Here is an 18,078-nt window from a genome sequence, read left to right as displayed (position 1 = left end):
AGTTGGGTCCTTGCAAGGGGACGCTATCTGCTCTCTTTCCCTTGGTTTCCTCGCCAAGAATGAGGCTGTCTCTAATCCCTGGTCATGCCCGTTCGCCATTAAGAATTTAATGGACATTCTTGGATGGAGGAGGGAGAGACTACTTTGTCCCATGAGAGCCTTGAGTACTACCTCCACAGGACAGTGAAGATCAGAGGACCCTCAAACAATCTCTGGTGCTCTGTGGGGAACCCTTCATGTCCCCTGTCGAAGAATGCCCTTTCATTTTTTTCTGAGAAACCTAATTATAGAGGCACATTCTCAGATTCAATATATCTTACCATCTTTTCGGGTAAAGGCTCATGAGGTTCGAGCAGTTGCCACATCTCTAGCTTTTTGACATAGTATGTCTCTAGCGGCTATCCTTCAATCAACCTTTTGGAGGTCCAAGTCAGTCTTTTCCTCGCATTACATCAAGGACTTCTAAACTGTATTCGAGAACTGTAGTATGCTAGGACCTTTATCCGTGGTTGGCATGGTGTTGGGAGAAGAAGCATAGGGGGATCTCTCTCCCTCTACTATCCTCTCACCTTGTTGTAAGGTGTTGAGTTTAAGGGATGTTGGGGAGGGAGTTACATTGTACCTGGAGTACCCACCATTTTTTAGTGTTGGGTTGTGGGTTTTTATTCTAGTATAAGTGACATTATTGTTTTTTATTCTGGTCTTTGCCCAGGGCAAGGCCACCCTTTTTTAATCTTTGTCAACCATCGGTGAACTTCCATAGCTGCAAAGTACTCACTGAAGTGAAAGCGATTTTGGCCATACTGCCACGTCCTCTACAGGTTAAGATGAGCATTGACCAGAGGCAGTACCCACCTGCAGTAGCTCTCTTACCAGGTAAGGAACAACAAGCATTATACTAATACTAGCAACTTTTCTATTTCAAAGTCATTACTTTCTTAATGTTTTGGAGTAGATCATGTCCATGTTACCCACCTCCTTTCAATGAGGAATCAGCTATGTAATTACTTGGTATAAAAAAATGACATTTTTATGATAAAATAAAGTTTTATGTGTATCTACCAAGTAATTACATAATCAGAGCCCTCCCTCCTCCCCCCATATGGACATCAGGGCTAAAACGAATTGAAGCTCTTTGCTGAGTTATACCTATCAGTCCCAAATATGGGCGGGACCTTGTCACCTACACAAGCGATGGTAGCGCCACCGCGAAATTTGAATTTTTTAGACTGCTGTGGTGTGAAACCTGTAGCTATGTAATTACTTGGTAAGTATATATAAAACCTTATTTTATAATAAAAATGTCATTTTTCACATGGAGTAAGGCTGCTGATGAGTTATGGACTTGTAAAAACAAATTTTTTCTTTCATTGCATTGTTAAATGCAGTGATTAACTGTACAGGCTTTTGTTGTAAATGAATATTGATCATATTCATTTATTATGCCTATTCTCTGGTACAAATGTCCAAAACAGAAGTTGAAGTCAACATTGCTTTATTTATTCTCTGGTACAAATTAATTTGATTCAAGTTTATTTAGTTAATTTGATTCAAGTTTATATAAGTATTTTACGTTTACTACTTTAAGTCTTAAAATGATTTCAGTTCTGACATTGCACACAATGAAATTACACTAGAGCATAAGTTCCATTTTTACTTACTTCAAGTTTGTTCTCTACTTCTCTCATGGTATAGCTTCTTTGCATAGTTTTCATGCATACATCAGTTCACCTTTATTTTTTATTTTATTGTGTATTGGTTAGTTTGAAAGTTAATATTTTTAGTGATGAAGATTGTACTGTGCTTTTTGTGCATACAATATTTTATTTTTTTGTGCATACAGTGTTTGTCTTGTATTTAGATTCCTCACTGTCAGAAAATGGACTCGCTAGTTTGGGGTTAGATAGAAAATGATAGTTTGCAAGTTGCAACTATGAGTTTAAACATAATGTATTGTCACCTTATACACACTGTTGGTGGCAAACGGAAGAGCTAATGATATATACATATGTGTCATGGATATATATTGGTAACTTGTGAGTTCTACGTGTTGTCTACATAAGGAACTTGCCATGCGGTGGTGAACAACGTTTGGTTCATGGCACTAAATGAAGACAAATGAGATTGTCTAGAGATCTTTCTCCTCAGTGGAGCCTTCTGTTACAAAAAGTTTCTATCAAATTTTTCTGACTGCTGTCAGACATAGTTGTTTATCTGTGTTGGACTTGTTGAAAGTAATAAGGCAAAATATAATCGGACAAGTACTTCCTCTTATATCAAAGTTATAATATTCCTTTATTTTAAAAGGTTTTCAAATATGTTCTCATCATTTATAAAAGATTTAAATCTACACTTAATCTTTTCTTTCCAACTTTTCACTTAAAACAAGCAAGTCTTTTTTTCCTTGGGGGTATGTGATTTATTGAGGATAACTCCTTTTGCTGGTTTAGATAAGTGATGGATTGAATGTTGTAGATCTTTATGGTAAATAAGTTCTTACATAAACTAAAGGAAGAAAACAGTAATATTATCCTATTGGATTAGTATTTACCATGGAAGCCCTCATGGCTCTAAGGCTAGAGGAGCTACTTACAAAATTATATGCTGACCGTAAAATAAGTTTTTGAATAATGGTTTCTTTAAGCACTTTTATATTTTGAAAATGTTTTTAAATTAGTATTGTGGATTTTGTATGTATTAGTATGATAGCATTAGTATGATTTATTGGTCATTTATGTAAATAGATTAGTTGAAAGGCCATACAGGAGATATAAGATAAGTTTTAAGCACACTTATTTTAGTGAAAACAATGAAAGATATCAAGGAGTGAAAATAAAGAATGCAAGCTAACTTCTGAATCAGTATTTGTATTTTTTTTTATATAACCCTGAAAAATCTGTTTGGAAGGAAAGTTTTCTTGTAAGGTCTTAACCTTTATGTTATTTCATTTTAAGTTACTTTCAATGTCAAATTTTTTTTCTTTTTCTGTACCAATTAATCATCATTGAAAAGTAATTGGTGCTGTAATGGTCTTGAAATATAGGTACTAGATAGTTGAAAAATTTGAAATAATTTTGTTTTATCAGTTTTGTTTCATTTTCAGTTTCACATGGAAGGAGTGAAGAGAAAGGTAGCTGTGGTAGCTATTTCATGGAGGGTTGCTAACCCTTTGGTAGATCTTTAGAGGGTAGCCTAGTGATAGATTTTTAGAGGGTAGTAGAGTTGCTTTTCAGTTCAAAAGCTTACACAGTACAGTACAGTACTCTGAAATGAGACTTGCAAATTTAATTAAGACTCTTAGTGATGAAATAGTTCTATTAGTTTTACTTTCTTCATAATGTACCAGATGATTTGAAGAGCTCATCAAGCTTTTTTTTTCTCTCTTTCTCTGCCACAGTTGATCCTCAGGGAGAAGATATCCAGGTATTGTTTGAAGGGCGTCCAGTCAAAATCTTCTGCAACCTCACTGCAGAAGGTGGAGAAAATAATGGCGTTGCACCCAAAGCTGATATTCCCATTGAATGGTAAGGAGGTTACTTTGATATATGTATATATTTTCTTGCCTGGTTTCTGAATTTGTTTTCAGCTTTATTTTTTACCAATCCTGAAATAATAACTTTATTTAGCTACTGGATTAGCTATTATGTCCTATATTTCAGAATTTGTAGACAATGTTTAAGTACTGCATGAGCTGTTAAGTTCCATATTTCAGACCTAAGCTTTTTTCAGATACATAATCAGAATACAAATGTCTCAGGTTTCACAATTTTGTATTGAATAAAATTGTCCAGTATAATTGGGTGATGCTTTGACCACCTTTATTGTCACAGTTGTCTGTTCACTCATAGTGCACTAATAGTGTTGCTAAGTGAATTCTCAGTTTATTAGATTTTGTTACTAAAAGAACTTGCCTGAGTCCAATAACAATTATAAAAATATTTAGCACTCTTCAGAGAAATTCGGTAGGTATGATAGTGTTATTGGACAATAGACCGAAGTTTTCTTGTTTGTGCCTGTTCAGGTGAAGGGTGAACAAAGTAACCAATATCCTCACAAAGACTGAAACTTTCGTGGCTGTACCTGTAAGGGTGGATGGTGAACAAACACACTCGACAAAATGCTTTCCTCTATGTGTGTCATGTTGGGATATTTATTGACATTACATTCTTAATGCAGAACTATTCTGTAATGTATTTTACTTGATACAATATGTTAATTTAGTTTTACACATTTTTCAGTATGTGTGCACATATACAGATTATAATCACACATATGCATGATGTTGGGATAAACTATGCACTTACAATGTGTGTTTCTCTCTCTCTCTCTCTCTCTCTCTCTCTCTCTCTCTCTCTCTCTCTCTCAATTTTTTGCTATAGGCTACTAGATACAGTACTTTATATGGAATTCTGCTAGACTATGAGCTATTGAGAGTTAGTCCTGTGGTACCCTATTGTGTAGGTTATATGCCAGTCTTTGTTACTTGGTGGATTTCATTACCTACTTACGAGGTCTCTGTTAAGTTGAGGTGACACTGTGTTGTCTTTCCAGTGTTTTAATGAGTTAAATCCAAATTACAAAATACCTTGCATTTGGTAATAAAATAACATCTGAGGCTGCTTCATCGTGGTTGTCAGTTCTCTCACGTGCTGCATGTTCTCCCCATTAGTGCAGATATTGTTGATAGTGCATAGGCAAGATATCCTTTACAGTTAGACATCTTGTCAATGCTCTTATTTTGACTTCCAAATGACCTATTTTACTTCCATCACATTCCCAATGGCAATTGCAAGTTTCGAAGCATATTTTTTTGTGTTTGTGAGAGGGGAGAGTTTGATAGCCCCCATGCTGATCCCAGAATTGGTCACAGGAGCTTAAGTAGCAACATTTCTTAGTCTAACTTTACAGTAACATGTTCTTTGTAACAAATATGTTGCTTTCCGGGGGTTACTGAGTGCCATGCGTTCAGGTACCTTTTTTTTTTGCAGTGTTGTAGCTGTATTTTTAAAGACAAAAATATTCTTATTCTTCCCCAGACTTTGACCAATTTTCCCAATATTAATATTATAAGACCACAATTGGAGAATTATTATTCCAAATACCCTTTTGTATATGATCGCATTCCTCACTGTTAGAAATAAAAATGGAAAATGTTCTAGATTCTAGTCCATAGAAAACCACTGGACAGGGGCAGAGTGCCTTTGAATTTTTTAAGACTAGGCCTTGAATTATAGAGGCCTTACAACCCAGTGCCCCTTCAGGGTAACATAGTGTGGTACCTGTATAGTGGTTTGTAGTGTTTGGATATGACCAAACTTGAGTAAAAAATGTGAATACTTATTAGTGAAAAGGCATTCATGTTCAGGTGTTTTTTCAGTGTATTTTTTCAAAATGCTATATGTTGGAGGCATGATGTTACATATTCTTTGGTATTAAGATAGTTTGTCATCGTAGTTTAACCAGAATATGCACTTAGTTTTGTGGAGGATAAGGAGGAAAGGGTTTTCACTGAGGCATGAAAATTGTAGCAGGAAATTACACGGAGGTAAATGGCATTCGTGGACCAAAGAGATGTTGCTGAAAGTCTTAGTGCCACTATAGGTTATATCCAGAGTGGGGAATGAGACATTTGATGCCATAGATGGGCAGGTCGTAAAAGGGATAGGTGATTTTGGTTACCTTTAGGATCCACTGGACTGAAGCAGGAGTTGAGTAGTAAGAAAGAGAGTAGCTGCAGTAAGGATGAAATAGAGAGATTGCTATGCTATCTCCAAATTAAGATATCCTGTTAGTAGAGAGGGAAAAGACTTAAGATGGGTACATAAGACCTGTATGCACCAGAAACATAGGCACTGTCAAAGAAAATATAGATGATTTTGAAAATGGGGCACCACAGAATGTTGAGGCTCAAGGTCATAGGTTGGTGTGATCATCATGTACTACAGATGGGGTGTTGATGGAGAGATGTGGTATCAAGAGGCTGGATAAAAGCAGATCTTAAAGATTGAGATTGATTGGGCATGCAGTGAGAAGTGATAGTAACAGTTGGTCAGAGTAGCAGGATGATGACTGATAAGACTCAGGAAATCATGGAGAAAGGCTGAAAGAGCAGAGGGGAGAGAACTCACTTAATATCTAACCCTATGAATGGAAAAGCTGATGTAAAAATGTATGTGATGACTAAAGGTGGTACCCAGACTTATAAAGTCATATATATGCTCACATTTGTTTTGTAAGAGGAAGCATAAACAACCTTACTTCCCAGGGTAGTGTTTATATAAAAATCATTCTTAGAAATTTTATGTAAGATGATTACGATATGTGAAGTGGGACAATTGTGTATCATAGATTGATAAGTTAAGTCATTCTTAGAATTTTAATGTATGATGGATACTTGAAATGTCAAAATTATAACAGAGAACCAGCTTATAACTGTCTTTCGCAAGGGTTCATGCATCAAAATTTATTTCCTGTTTAAGGGTTTCCCCAAATTTTATTTTATTTTATTTTAGGTACAAAGATGGTAATAAAATCCACGAAGGTGAGCGGTACAAGATATTTCGGGAAAACTTTACTTTAGTGATTGAAAATGCACAGAAGAAGGATGCTGGGGACTACAAGTGTGTGTTGAATACTGAAACTGATAAGCTTTCAAGAGACCATAAAATTATATGTGAGTAACAGTTTTTTGCAGTCACTTTACTATTTTATACTGCTAAAGAATTGGAACTTTTAAAATGCTATAAAAAAAAAGATTAAAAATAAACTTTTGTTGTTCAATCTTAAGTATTTTGAGCTGCAAAAATTATAATGCATTTCTAGTAAGGAAGTAAGATTTGTAGATTTTATCCTTCATTCCTGACAGTTGGGTCTGGAAAAATGTAGCAAATGAGCCAGTAATCTTATAAATGTGATATACCTGGTGAAAAGACTGAAGGAAGCACCAGTATAATTTAAACAAGATGCCATTTTTTTTTCAGTCTTCCATCTGCTGCTGCTAAGGTCCCGTGACTTGTACCTGATGATGTCAATAAAGTCATATTTTTTACTCCTTGAGCATTTCAATGATAAGAGGTCCTTTACTTTAAAAGAAAGGAGGATTAATGCCTCCTGTCATTCATTTCCTTCATGGAATTCAAAATTTCTGTATTTTAAATGAAAAGTATAGTCATTTGTAATTATGTAACTTTTTGTTTATGGTGATTTTCTGAGATTAATCATCATACTGTTTTCCCATAGTTTTGGAAATCAAGAAGATGGATAAGAGCCAAAATGTGGACGAGAAGAAGCAGTTAGTTATTGAATGCCCTGTAGATGGTGTACCTGAGCCAAGTGTTATTTGGTTGAAAAGTAAGTTTTGCATACTCTTTAGACTTGATAGTTAGCTTTACAAATCACTTTTGAGTATTGTTTAAGTCAAGTTTTCAGACAATTATAATATATATATATATATATATATATATATATATATATATATATATATATATATATATATATATATAATTATATATATTATATATATATATATATATATATATATATATATATATATATATATATATATATATATATATATATATATATATATATATATATATATATATATATTATATATATATATATATATACATATATATATATATATATATATATATATATATATATATATATATATATATATATATATATATACAGTAGAACCTCGGTCCTCGACGCTAATTGCTTTCCAGAAGAAGTGTCGAGATTCGATTTTGTCGAATTCTGAGTTAATTTCTCCCATAAGAAATAACTGAAAATGGATTAATCCATTCCTGACCACCAGTCATTACCCCAACCTTGCCTTTTTATACAAAACTTTACACAAATTACAATTAAGTTCAGAGTTGAATAACTTACCGTATCAGAAGCACTTTTTACATTTTTAAATGCATACTGTATCAAAAAAATTGGCTTATGACCAATGCAGCCGCATTACCGATGATAGACCGAGCGCCATAGGCTAGGCTAGGTAGCCTATAGACACTACCAGAATGTACTGCAACGGGTACACATGAAAACTGTTGTTAATAATGATAACATTGAAAAACAAGCCAGATTATCACATTAAATTAATAATACAATATTTATAAACCGAATTACTGTATGTCTTATCATAAAATTAAGAAAAATTTCCTAAATTGCGTCGGAACTCGGCAACTTGTGGCAGATATAAACAAACCACAGTGCCACCCTGGTGGTGTATCGCGGTACTAATTACATAAACATTCAATACTTATGGTAAATTTCATACAGAGTCTACTGGAATAGTGTACAAAATCACTGTAAAACATCTTTCAGTAAATATCGCGGTACTAATTACATAAACATTCAATACTTATGGTAAATTTCATACAGAGTCAACTGGAATAGTGTACAAAATCACTGTAAAACATCTTTCAGTAATTAGTACTGCAATACACCACCAGGGTGGTGCTGTGGTTTGTCTATATCTACCACAAGCTGCCGAGTTCCGACATAATTTAGGAAATTTTTCTTAATTTTATGATAACAGACATACAGTAATTCGGCTTATAAATACTGTATTATTAATTTAATGTGATAATCTGGCTTGGTTTTCAACAGCAGCAGCAGCATGTGTGGGCTTTAAATGCTTTTAAATAAGCATGGGAAGAACGCCACCCAGCCGCCCAAAACTTTTTTTCTACAAACATCATATGATTCATCGGGTCAGATTCCGGTTTGTTGTTTGAGCTCCGACGCAAAATTTACTCAACATTTCTTGTTGAAATCCGATTATGTCGATTCCTAGTACAGTCGAGGACCGGGGTTCTACTGTACACAGGCAGTCACCAGTTAACGGTGAGCTCGGTTAATGACGATCCGGTTTTATGGCGCTTGTCGAGCGACGAAAATCGGCACTTTTCGGCGCCGATAAGCCCGAAAATCGCCAAAAAAGCCCGGAACTCACTGATTTTCAGTTTGTGGCGATATTCAGCTATCATCACACCCCCAGAACGGAACCCCTGCCAATAACCGAGGACTGCCTGTATATATATATAATATATTTATATTTATATTTATATTTATATTTATATTTATATATTTGTATGTATTTTTATATATATATATGTGTGTGTGTGTGTATGTATACAGTATATATTTTTTATTCTAAAAATCTGAAAATAGAATAAATTGTTTCAGATCAAAAACCAGTGTATGAGCTGATGGCTAATGACAGTCGAATTTCCTTGGGCCCCAATTCTAAAAACGTTACCAATGGAACACTGACCATCTCTAGTGCTGAGTGGAGAGATCGTGGCAACTACACATGCAATATTACAAGCTTTACTTACAACTTTGAGAAATGGACTTTCCTGAGGGTCAAAGGTAGGCCAGTCCTCAAGCACTGTATAGTATTGAAGACTTATCGTAATCTAGTATTGCTTACATAATAAGAAAAGAAATTCTTAGGGAAAGACATTTAGGAGATAAGCTCTTAAAGTTAATCTGTGAAAGTAAACATGTTGGAGATTAGAATGGTTGAGGTAGACTTAATGGGTTAAAATTGTACATAATGATACATTAACAGCACACAGCCTGCCTTTTATGAACCCAGGATCCTGGTGTTGCAACAGTTCCATGGGTTTCTTTTTTTCCCCAGAATGTGTGCATAGGCAATGGTGCTCTTCAGTACATAATGAGCTGTGAAATTTGTACTGTACACTATTGTGTTGACATACCAGTTGACTAGAGTGTTGCACATGCATCCATTCAAGTAATTTGTATTTTTATATAAGTAACTTACCCAGTAATTACATAGCTATTAGTTCTTTTAACTGGCAGCTTGAAATTTTGAAACTGCGGGTCACACTGGTTTGTTTTGGTTATGGCGGCATGCCCCGCCCACTTTCAGGCGAAAAATAATTACAACATAGCAAAGAGCTTCAGTTTGTTTCTGATGGCTGTGGTTGAAGTACTGTGGTTGGCAGCAGCTTGAATTTTGAAATTTATACTTTGCTGGTTGTCTGTTCTCATCTACGATTGGTGAAGTATTTATTTTCATAGCCTTTCGGCACAATTGTCTGTTTATGAGTTTTTGCCCATTTTTTTTTTACTTAGTCTTTGGTTTTTCCATGATGTCTGACACTAGTAGTTCTAGTATTAGTTATTGTAGCAGAGGTTGCAATACAAGACTTACTAAGGAATCTTATGACTCTCATACTATTTGTATTCAGTGTAGGGGACAAACGTGTTGAGTTGATTTGCAATGTGAGGAATGTAGTGAATGGGATTTGAAAAAGTGGAAAACTTTAGATTCACATCGTAAGAAACTGGCTAGAGATAGGAAGAGAAAAGCTATTGATAGGGAAACTAGTAAAGCCGTAGCTAGTCAGGATTCATCCGCTAAGTCGGATGCAATTGCACCTATAATTTCTTCAATCCCATTCCATCTCCTCCACCTGTGCAAACCTCTCCTTTACCCAGCTCTAACGTTTTTAATCCCAACACCATTGTCAGCCTGGAGTTGAAAATCAATAGGTTGTTTGGATTATTTGTGCAATTGAATGCTAAATTAGCATCATCGGTGAAAGTGCTGATGGATAGAAGTGAGTCAGAGTGCCCCATGGCACCCAGTGGTAGTGGAGGAGGTAGCTGTTTGGCCCACCAATTCTCCTAGTCCAAGGTCCCTGGCATACTCCCTAGCACCTGGGAGGAGTCAAACTGGTAGCCTAAGGGAGGTCGATGGGGTCTGCCCCCGAGCAGTCGCCCCTTCACTTTAGTCTGTTGATGAATCCCAGACTGCAACCAAAGGCCGTTGGAAAGGCCTTCAAGTGGACGCTCATTGTATGTCCTCCAGCTCTGGGGATTTTAGTCCCAGGCGTTCATGGCACTTTTTGCACAAATCATGCCTCCTGAAAAGGCGCACAGTGGACTTCGCAATCTCTTCTCCTGTGCCTTGTAAGAAGGGCAAGGATTCAGCCCGCCCCTCTTGCAGTCACTGGGACAGCCCGAAGCAATTCTCTTCAGTATCAGATGACGATCGTAGTCTGGTGCCGAGGTGCCCTGTGGCGCATAGACATTCTTCGTTACACAAGAGAACCTCTTCATCGGGATTTGTGCGCCCAGTACCCTCAGCTCTCCAATTAGTACCCAAGCTCCCAGTTGCAGATGAGCGCCCATTGGTGCCCTTTTGCTATCAAGTTTAGTCTTTGGCTCCTGCTCCTTCGGTGCTTCCTGAATGCCCATGGCGCTCACTCCTCCACCTTCTCATCTTAGTGTCGTCTCAGACAGTGTTTCTCCTTCAGTTGATCCGATCCAGAGCAAGCTAGACAACATTTTAAGTTTGCTTCAGAAGGCACCTCTGGCATCTCAAATGCCAGCAGACTTGTCTCTTTCTCTTGTCTCTTCTGAAGAAGAGGTGGTAGCGGATCAGGATGTTCCTTCATCAGCATACTCTGCTTTATTGAGTTTCCTGTTAGCCACCTTTCCAAGCTTCTTTTTGCCAGCAACTCCCCCCTCTCCTGCTTCAACTTTTTTTTATGGAAGCTCCCCCAGCTGGTTCTTCGAAGTTACCTAAGCTTGTTCTCTCCTCCTCAGTGAAAGAAGGCGCTGAGTGAATCAGAAGGGTGGCTCGCAGGGAAGAGGGAGCAAGGTAAAGCAGTTTTTTGTTTTCTGCCCTCCAGGCTGTGTAGGTCGAGTTACAGATTCTATGCTATGGAGAAACTCCTTCCGTGGGAGTCTCTGCCTCCTCTCAGAGAGACTTCTCCAGTCTCATTGACTCAGCCAGGAGGTCAGCTTTCACTTTGGCCAAAATTATGTTTTCGGCTCCAAAACTTGCTCATCTTCTAAAGAATATTTTTAAAGTGTTCGAGGTAATGAGCTTCTTAGACTGGGCGGTGGGTGCTTTAGCTCGCAAGATTAGAGACTGCTCGTTTGCCTCAAGATTCCTCTGCAGACCTTTTAGGAGTGCTTTCCTATACTGATGGGCATTCGTGACAGTGCACTGGAGTTGGCTGGTCTTTACTCCATGGGTGTACTTAAGAAAAGAGAACTGTGGTGTTCTGAGCTGGAGTGGCCCCTCCGTCTCAGAGGTTGGCTCTTCTCTTCTCCCCCTTGGACAAGATGCATCTTTTTCCTCAGGCTACAGTTTTAGACATTGCCTCTGGCCTGCAGAAGAATAGCACTCAGGACCTGCTCTCCCAATCTTCAAGACACCCTAATGATTCTTCTGCTCTTCCATCCAGATCTTCGACTCCTCTGCAAACTACTCCCTTTCAGAGCTCCCTATCTAGACCGTACACTAGGACAAGAGCAAGTACCCATTTCCCACAGCTTTCCATCAAGAGATCTTCCTCTAAATCTTCCACCAAGAAGCGAGGATATAGTCCTCCGTACTCATGTGGGAGAAAGGCTCCTCCTCTTTTGGGTGTGGTGGGAACAGAAACGAGCGGAATCCTGGATAGTAACTGTCTTGAAGGAGGGCTATGCTGTCCACTTTGTGAACAAACCTCCTCTAGTCCGCGAGCCTGTCACATTGACATTTACTCTCCAGGCTCAGAGAGATTTGCTCTCTCTTGCTAGAGGTCGAGTCTCTTGTTCAGAAAGAGGTTATAGAGGTAGTAGAGGACATTCATTCTCCAGGACTCTGCAACCATCTTTTTGTAGTACCCAAGTCGTTGTGAGGCTGGAGACCTGTTTTGGACATAAGCGCACTGAATGTCTTTCTCAAAAAGACATTCAGATGAAGCCACTTTGCAAAGGGAGCTAATACCCTGGTAAACACTTGAGGGGCCGTTGAGAGACCGAAGCACGAGCCCGGAACTGGAACACCTTGCCCTGAAACACAAACCTGAGGTACTTTCTTAAAACAGGATGAACTGGAATATGAAAGTACGCATCCTGCATGTCGATGGATGCCATCTATTCTCCCTAGCGAGTGGATGTTAGAACTGACTGGTTTGTTTCCATCTTGAAGGCTGTCTTTCAAAAGACAGCCTTCAGGATGGAAACAGTTTGGTGAGACAAGTTCTCAACAAATTCTGGTCTCATTAAAACCTGTCTATGATTTTGATAGCTCCCTTCTGGCCAGGAAAGGAGTGAGTCCCGGATCTGCTGGAACTTCTTGCGGACTTCCCAAGACTTCTTCCACAGACGCAACAACTTCTCAGGCAACCTCACTTCTGATGGTTTTACCAAAACCTCTCTTCTCTGGCCCCAACAGGATTCAAACTGTTAAGTGACTGCTATGAAAGAAAGGTTTTTCAAGAGCAGCTGCAGACTCGATTGCTAAGTGCAGAAGGCAGTCATCAGATAGTCTACCAGGCTAAGTGGTCTGTCTTCAGGTCTTTGGTGCAGACGAAATAACGTGTCCTCTTCTAGTACCTCTGTAACAGAAATAGCAGACTTTCTACTGTTCTTACGCTTGACTAAAAGGTCTCTCCACCGATACCATTAAGGGCAGCAGAGCAATGCTTAGCTCAGTTTTCCGTCACAAAGGAACGGACTTATCTTCTAACCAAGATTTGTCCGATCTTATTAAGTCTTTTGATACCACGAAGCTTAAAGAAAAGCCTTTGCTGTCCTGGAATTTAGACATAGTATTTAAGTGGCTGACCAGTTCACGTTTTGAGCCCATGCAGTCCATCTCCTTAAGGTATCTTACCAGAAAGACTTTTTCTGGTGGCTTTGGCCACTGCCAAAAGGTCCAGCAAGAAGCACCTTCTCTGTGTCACCAACAACAAAGTTCCTTAGGGAAGGGATCAAGAAACTTGAATCTCTCAACAGAGACCATTGGGTTCTGAAGTTTTGCTACAAACTCAGGAATGAACAAGAATGAGAGGGAATCCCAACCCTCTGACTGCTGGACTAGATAGGATAAGCTGTGTAACTCCCCAGTACACTTTGCCAAAGCTAAGGCTAGCAGAGATTCAGTCTTGGGTGCCAGCTGCTGGTCCAGGGCTTCCCCCAAGAGCTCATACAGCACTTGGGAAATGCTGTGAGAATGAGTCTTAACCCCAGTTGGGAGGACAAAGTTCTTGAGGAGAACAAGACTGCTTTAAGCTCCTCATGAGCATGGATAATTGTTAGTGAAGAAAGAGCCATCCCTTTCAGTATAAGTATTGTACCTAGTTAAGACTGAGAGGAGCTTGTTCTGACAAAGATGTACAGTACTTAAAAAGTGTGTGAACTGCCAACATACATTCTGATTGGAGAGACCCCCTCTACAAAACTAATCACAGATCACAAAGGAACAGGGAGGTAGCCAGACATCTCAACCATCCTTCAATGCATCTGGGAACAGCCACATCTTGGGAGGAGGAGAGTTCATTGGAACTCCCACTAGGAGGGTCCTGTCATCCAGCCACCTAGAGAGATCTCTCTGATCATGCTCAATGACACAACCTGGGAGGGAGGATTGTTTGGCATGGACCAGTACAGCTTCAGCTGACGGCGAAGTGTGTGAAGGTGGAGTCATTCATGCAAAATGACCATCTTCAGAAATGGCAGGTGATTGAGGATGACATGCCAAAGCTGAGCTGGTTGTTCCTGCTGAGATAGGAACTGTGCTGTCACCTCCCTGAGCTTGCTCACGTGAGAGTCAAAGGGAAGGACTTGCCACCCTCATGTCTTTGAGCATGCCCAGGTACTTTGCGTGTTGCTTGGGTATAAGATTTGTCTTTCCCAATTTATCATGATCCTCAGTTTGTGACAGAAGTCATTCTTTGTTTCAGAGCAGCTGCATCTCAGAGGATGCTAGAACTGGCCATTCATCTGGGTAATGCAGCAGGCTTATTCTCTGTGAATGGACCAACATATACAGTCACACCTCGGTTAATGGAACTCTTGATTAACCAGAAAATTCAGTTTTAATGTATGTTATGTCCGAGGAAAATTCCGCTCTGTTAACGTCCTTTTTCTCATTTTAGGGACAAAGACAACTGACTAAAGCATGTATGGATTAGACATGTCCATGTGTATTGTTCACAGTAAACTGTTCTATGTTTCTTTGTGTTACTTTTAGTGATTTTTATGCTAATACAGGTTAGGTCATCATGGGGAGTAAGAATGTTAGAGATGACAGCAAACCAGAAGAAGAGTAGATAGAAAATTGATATAGGATGCTCCTAGTTCATTAAGAAAAGAAAAGTCTGTATGTTAGAGGTAAATACAAAGTTTCCTTGAAAAATATCACCTTGACAAAGCTGTCGTAAACTATGTTTTAAACCTGCTGAATGACAGTGCTGTGTCATTTAAGAACGTTTTAAAATGGGGGCAAGAACAGACTTCCTAGATAGTGCTTTAATGAGACAGAAAAAGTTAGTCTCAAGACGAGAGCAGTGAAAAGAGACCGTAAAGGGAAACAACCCCTGCCATTTTTATGGAAGAGGACTACCCTTCCAAACAATGGCATCTCTCATCATCATCACCTTCCTCAACTACCTACCCACAGATGCCATCAACTCTCCTTATTAAAGGTAAAGTGAGAACAAATTTGCATTTATTTCATCCACTTACTTTGTTTCTTGCATAATTTCTGTTGCTAGGCTTTTTAAATCATAATGCTTATATTTGTTGCATTTTTGGAGGTCTGCAACAGGTTAATCCACTTCCCATTTCTTATGGGAAAAATTTGTTCAGTTCAAGGTCAGATAAGTTAATGGAAAGTTTTGGAACAGATTGTCAGTTAATCAAGATATGACTGTATAAAGGTGAACACCTTTGTGAACACATGCAGGGCCATTGCCAGCCTGAAACACAGCTTTGAGCTGGTAGACAGTCCCTTGGCAGAAAAAGTGGAGGTACATGCAGAAAGGGTGATGAATGGGTACTAGGGAGTATGCATCCTTCAGATCCACCAAAAGAATGAAGTCTCCTTCTGGTGGAATCCAACACAGACTCTGCTGTTTCTGTGTTGAACTGAGCCAAAGGACAAACTCTTGGAAAGAAAAGATGTTGATGAGGAGTCTCCAGCTTATGGTTGCCTTTTACACAAAGAAGAGAAACTAAAAGCCCAGAGACAATTGTCTAACAATTCTAACACATTCTTCTTCATGACCCACCCCTCCTCTGCTGACAGGGCCAGAGGTTTCATGGAATTTGGAGGATATGAAGAGAACAGTCACTGTCAGGCTGGAGTTTGGCTTCAGTCCTTGAATTGTATATGGTATTTGTCCTGAAGGATAGAAACTTCCTAGGGCTTCATTCTCCTCTCTGCTGCCATTGCCAACATGACAGGCATCTGCATACTTATGGCAGCTGGAGAGGGGAATTGGCAGTCCCATTGTCCCCCTCCCTCCATTCTTCCCCTTCCCTTCTTTCCTGAACATGGCTTGAAAAGAGGGCAAAAGGGGTGGGAAGGTTCCCCACTCCTTTTTAGAGGTGTGGGCTTCCTGTCTGGGTTTCGGTGGAACAGGTTTCCTCCCAACACCAGACACAAAAGGCTTGGCCACACCTGAGGATTTAGCTGCATTTGCAGAAAGGGACACAGAAGTGGCAGGGTTTGTCATTGTCACCAGGGGAATATTCCCCTCTTCCATCCCATGGAAGCTGGCAAATACTTTTTATTCTTCTTCCTCCTACTGACCTCTCTCACTGTAAGGGAGACCACTCACCACACAGATCCTACCCCCTTACTTGTGTGGGTCTGCAACTGTAGGAGACATGAAGCACCCACACTTGAGCTTCCATCTTTTATAGGACAATTGTACTTGTTTTTTTCTATTTTGTTATTGAGTGAAAAAACATACAAACATTCATAAACAACCAAACAACGAGGTTTCAGCATCATCTCAGCTTAGAGGAGTGCACTAAAGATGTCCACACTAGACAGACAGCAGCCAAAGAAAAAGTGCTTTAAAGGAAGTGAATGGGGGACTTTCCCCATTTGCCTTTGTATCAAGTTTCAACAAGAGATTTCATCTTGTGCTGTGGAATGCTCTCAGCTACAACTAACAGCATAGCAGGTGAGCACATGTGCTTTCTCTTGCATTTCAGGCTTGTGCAAAACAAGTGAGTTGATACTGTACATAAACATTATTTTTTGTTTCTTGGTGTGTTTTAGTGTTAAAAAATGGTCACCAGAAGGTGAAAAATCATGAGTTTCCCAGTGTTTTATTCACTAGGGATTAGACCCCATTATAGCATCATAAGTGCCATTGCTATCTCAACTACCTAATGACATAGAAGTATGGTTATTAGCTCTGGTCTGTGTTGCCCTTAGTTCTTCAATTTTATATATATTATTATTTAGAGTTGGTTATGGGATTTTCTACTTTGTCAGAATATGCAGAAGGAAAAGTAGAATGCTATTTATTCAGTTTTGTTGCTTGTAAAACCATAGGGAAAAATATAGTGTTATTTGCTTACATAAGGAAGGACAGTTTACCACCTGAGAAGCACCCTAGCTTTGCTTACTAGGTGAATTATGTTCTAGGATTGATTTTTGTTAGTAAATTTTATTTGATTCTTGAAATGCAGTGTTCATTCAGTTTTTTCTGTAAGAGTATTAGTTATTAGTTATAAGTTTTTCAGTTTTATTCTTAAGTGATTCTTAACATCTTGACCTGAACATTAGCTCATCTAAGTCTGATAGTGTGAAGAGTGCTTAAATCCATACATTAATACAGCAGACAAACACAGTGATGATTAGAAACCTGACACAGACACTGAAACTGTGCGCTTGCTGTGTGTTTGCTCTCCTTTCTCTTTCTCTCATAAAAAATTTTGAGAGAGAGAGAGAGAGAAGGATAGTAAATGCAAGGGAAGTGTGTAGTGTTTACCTTACTGCAGTACAGATATGTACATGGATCTCTCATGTGTGTACACACACACATGCTGACCCTTAGCTAGTCTTACACAATTTTACTTAACAAAAGTAATAATTTACGTAATTTACTTTAATTAATTAAACATACTAAAAATCTGATTTTAATACACAAACTGAAATTATTTTTTATATTTGAACTACAATTTTGTTTTTGTTTTAATTTTTTTTTCCAAATATAAGCACTAATTCCTTGTCATCATCAGAGTTATTCTTTGGAGGTGGAGGACAAGAAGGGGAGTGAATGGGGTAAG

At 38.6% G+C, this 18,078-nt stretch overlaps 1 protein-coding gene across 6 annotated transcripts in view; it reads left to right on the top strand.

Moving 5' to 3' along the window:
- LOC136826921 (neuroplastin-like) overlaps positions 1-18,078 on the top strand; it is a 65,859-nt gene that overhangs the window by 40,906 nt on the left and 6,875 nt on the right. For 3 of the 6 annotated variants that reach the window (XM_067084491.1, XM_067084493.1, XM_067084495.1), the window contains 5 exons: positions 3,104-3,130; positions 3,398-3,524; positions 6,513-6,673; positions 7,240-7,350; positions 9,202-9,387. In XM_067084491.1, the coding sequence (XP_066940592.1) occupies positions 3,104-3,130; positions 3,398-3,524; positions 6,513-6,673; positions 7,240-7,350; positions 9,202-9,387 (612 nt within the window). The remainder of the gene's footprint in view (positions 1-3,103; positions 3,131-3,397; positions 3,525-6,512; positions 6,674-7,239; positions 7,351-9,201; positions 9,388-18,078) is intronic. The other 3 variants (XM_067084490.1, XM_067084494.1, XM_067084496.1) reach the window with 1 other exon arrangement.

Source organism: Macrobrachium rosenbergii, chromosome 41, assembly GCF_040412425.1.
Source record: "Macrobrachium rosenbergii isolate ZJJX-2024 chromosome 41, ASM4041242v1, whole genome shotgun sequence".
Taxonomy (NCBI): domain Eukaryota; kingdom Metazoa; phylum Arthropoda; class Malacostraca; order Decapoda; family Palaemonidae; genus Macrobrachium; species Macrobrachium rosenbergii.
Note: the sequence above shows the minus strand (reverse complement) of the source record. Positions and strands in the feature narration are given on the sequence as shown.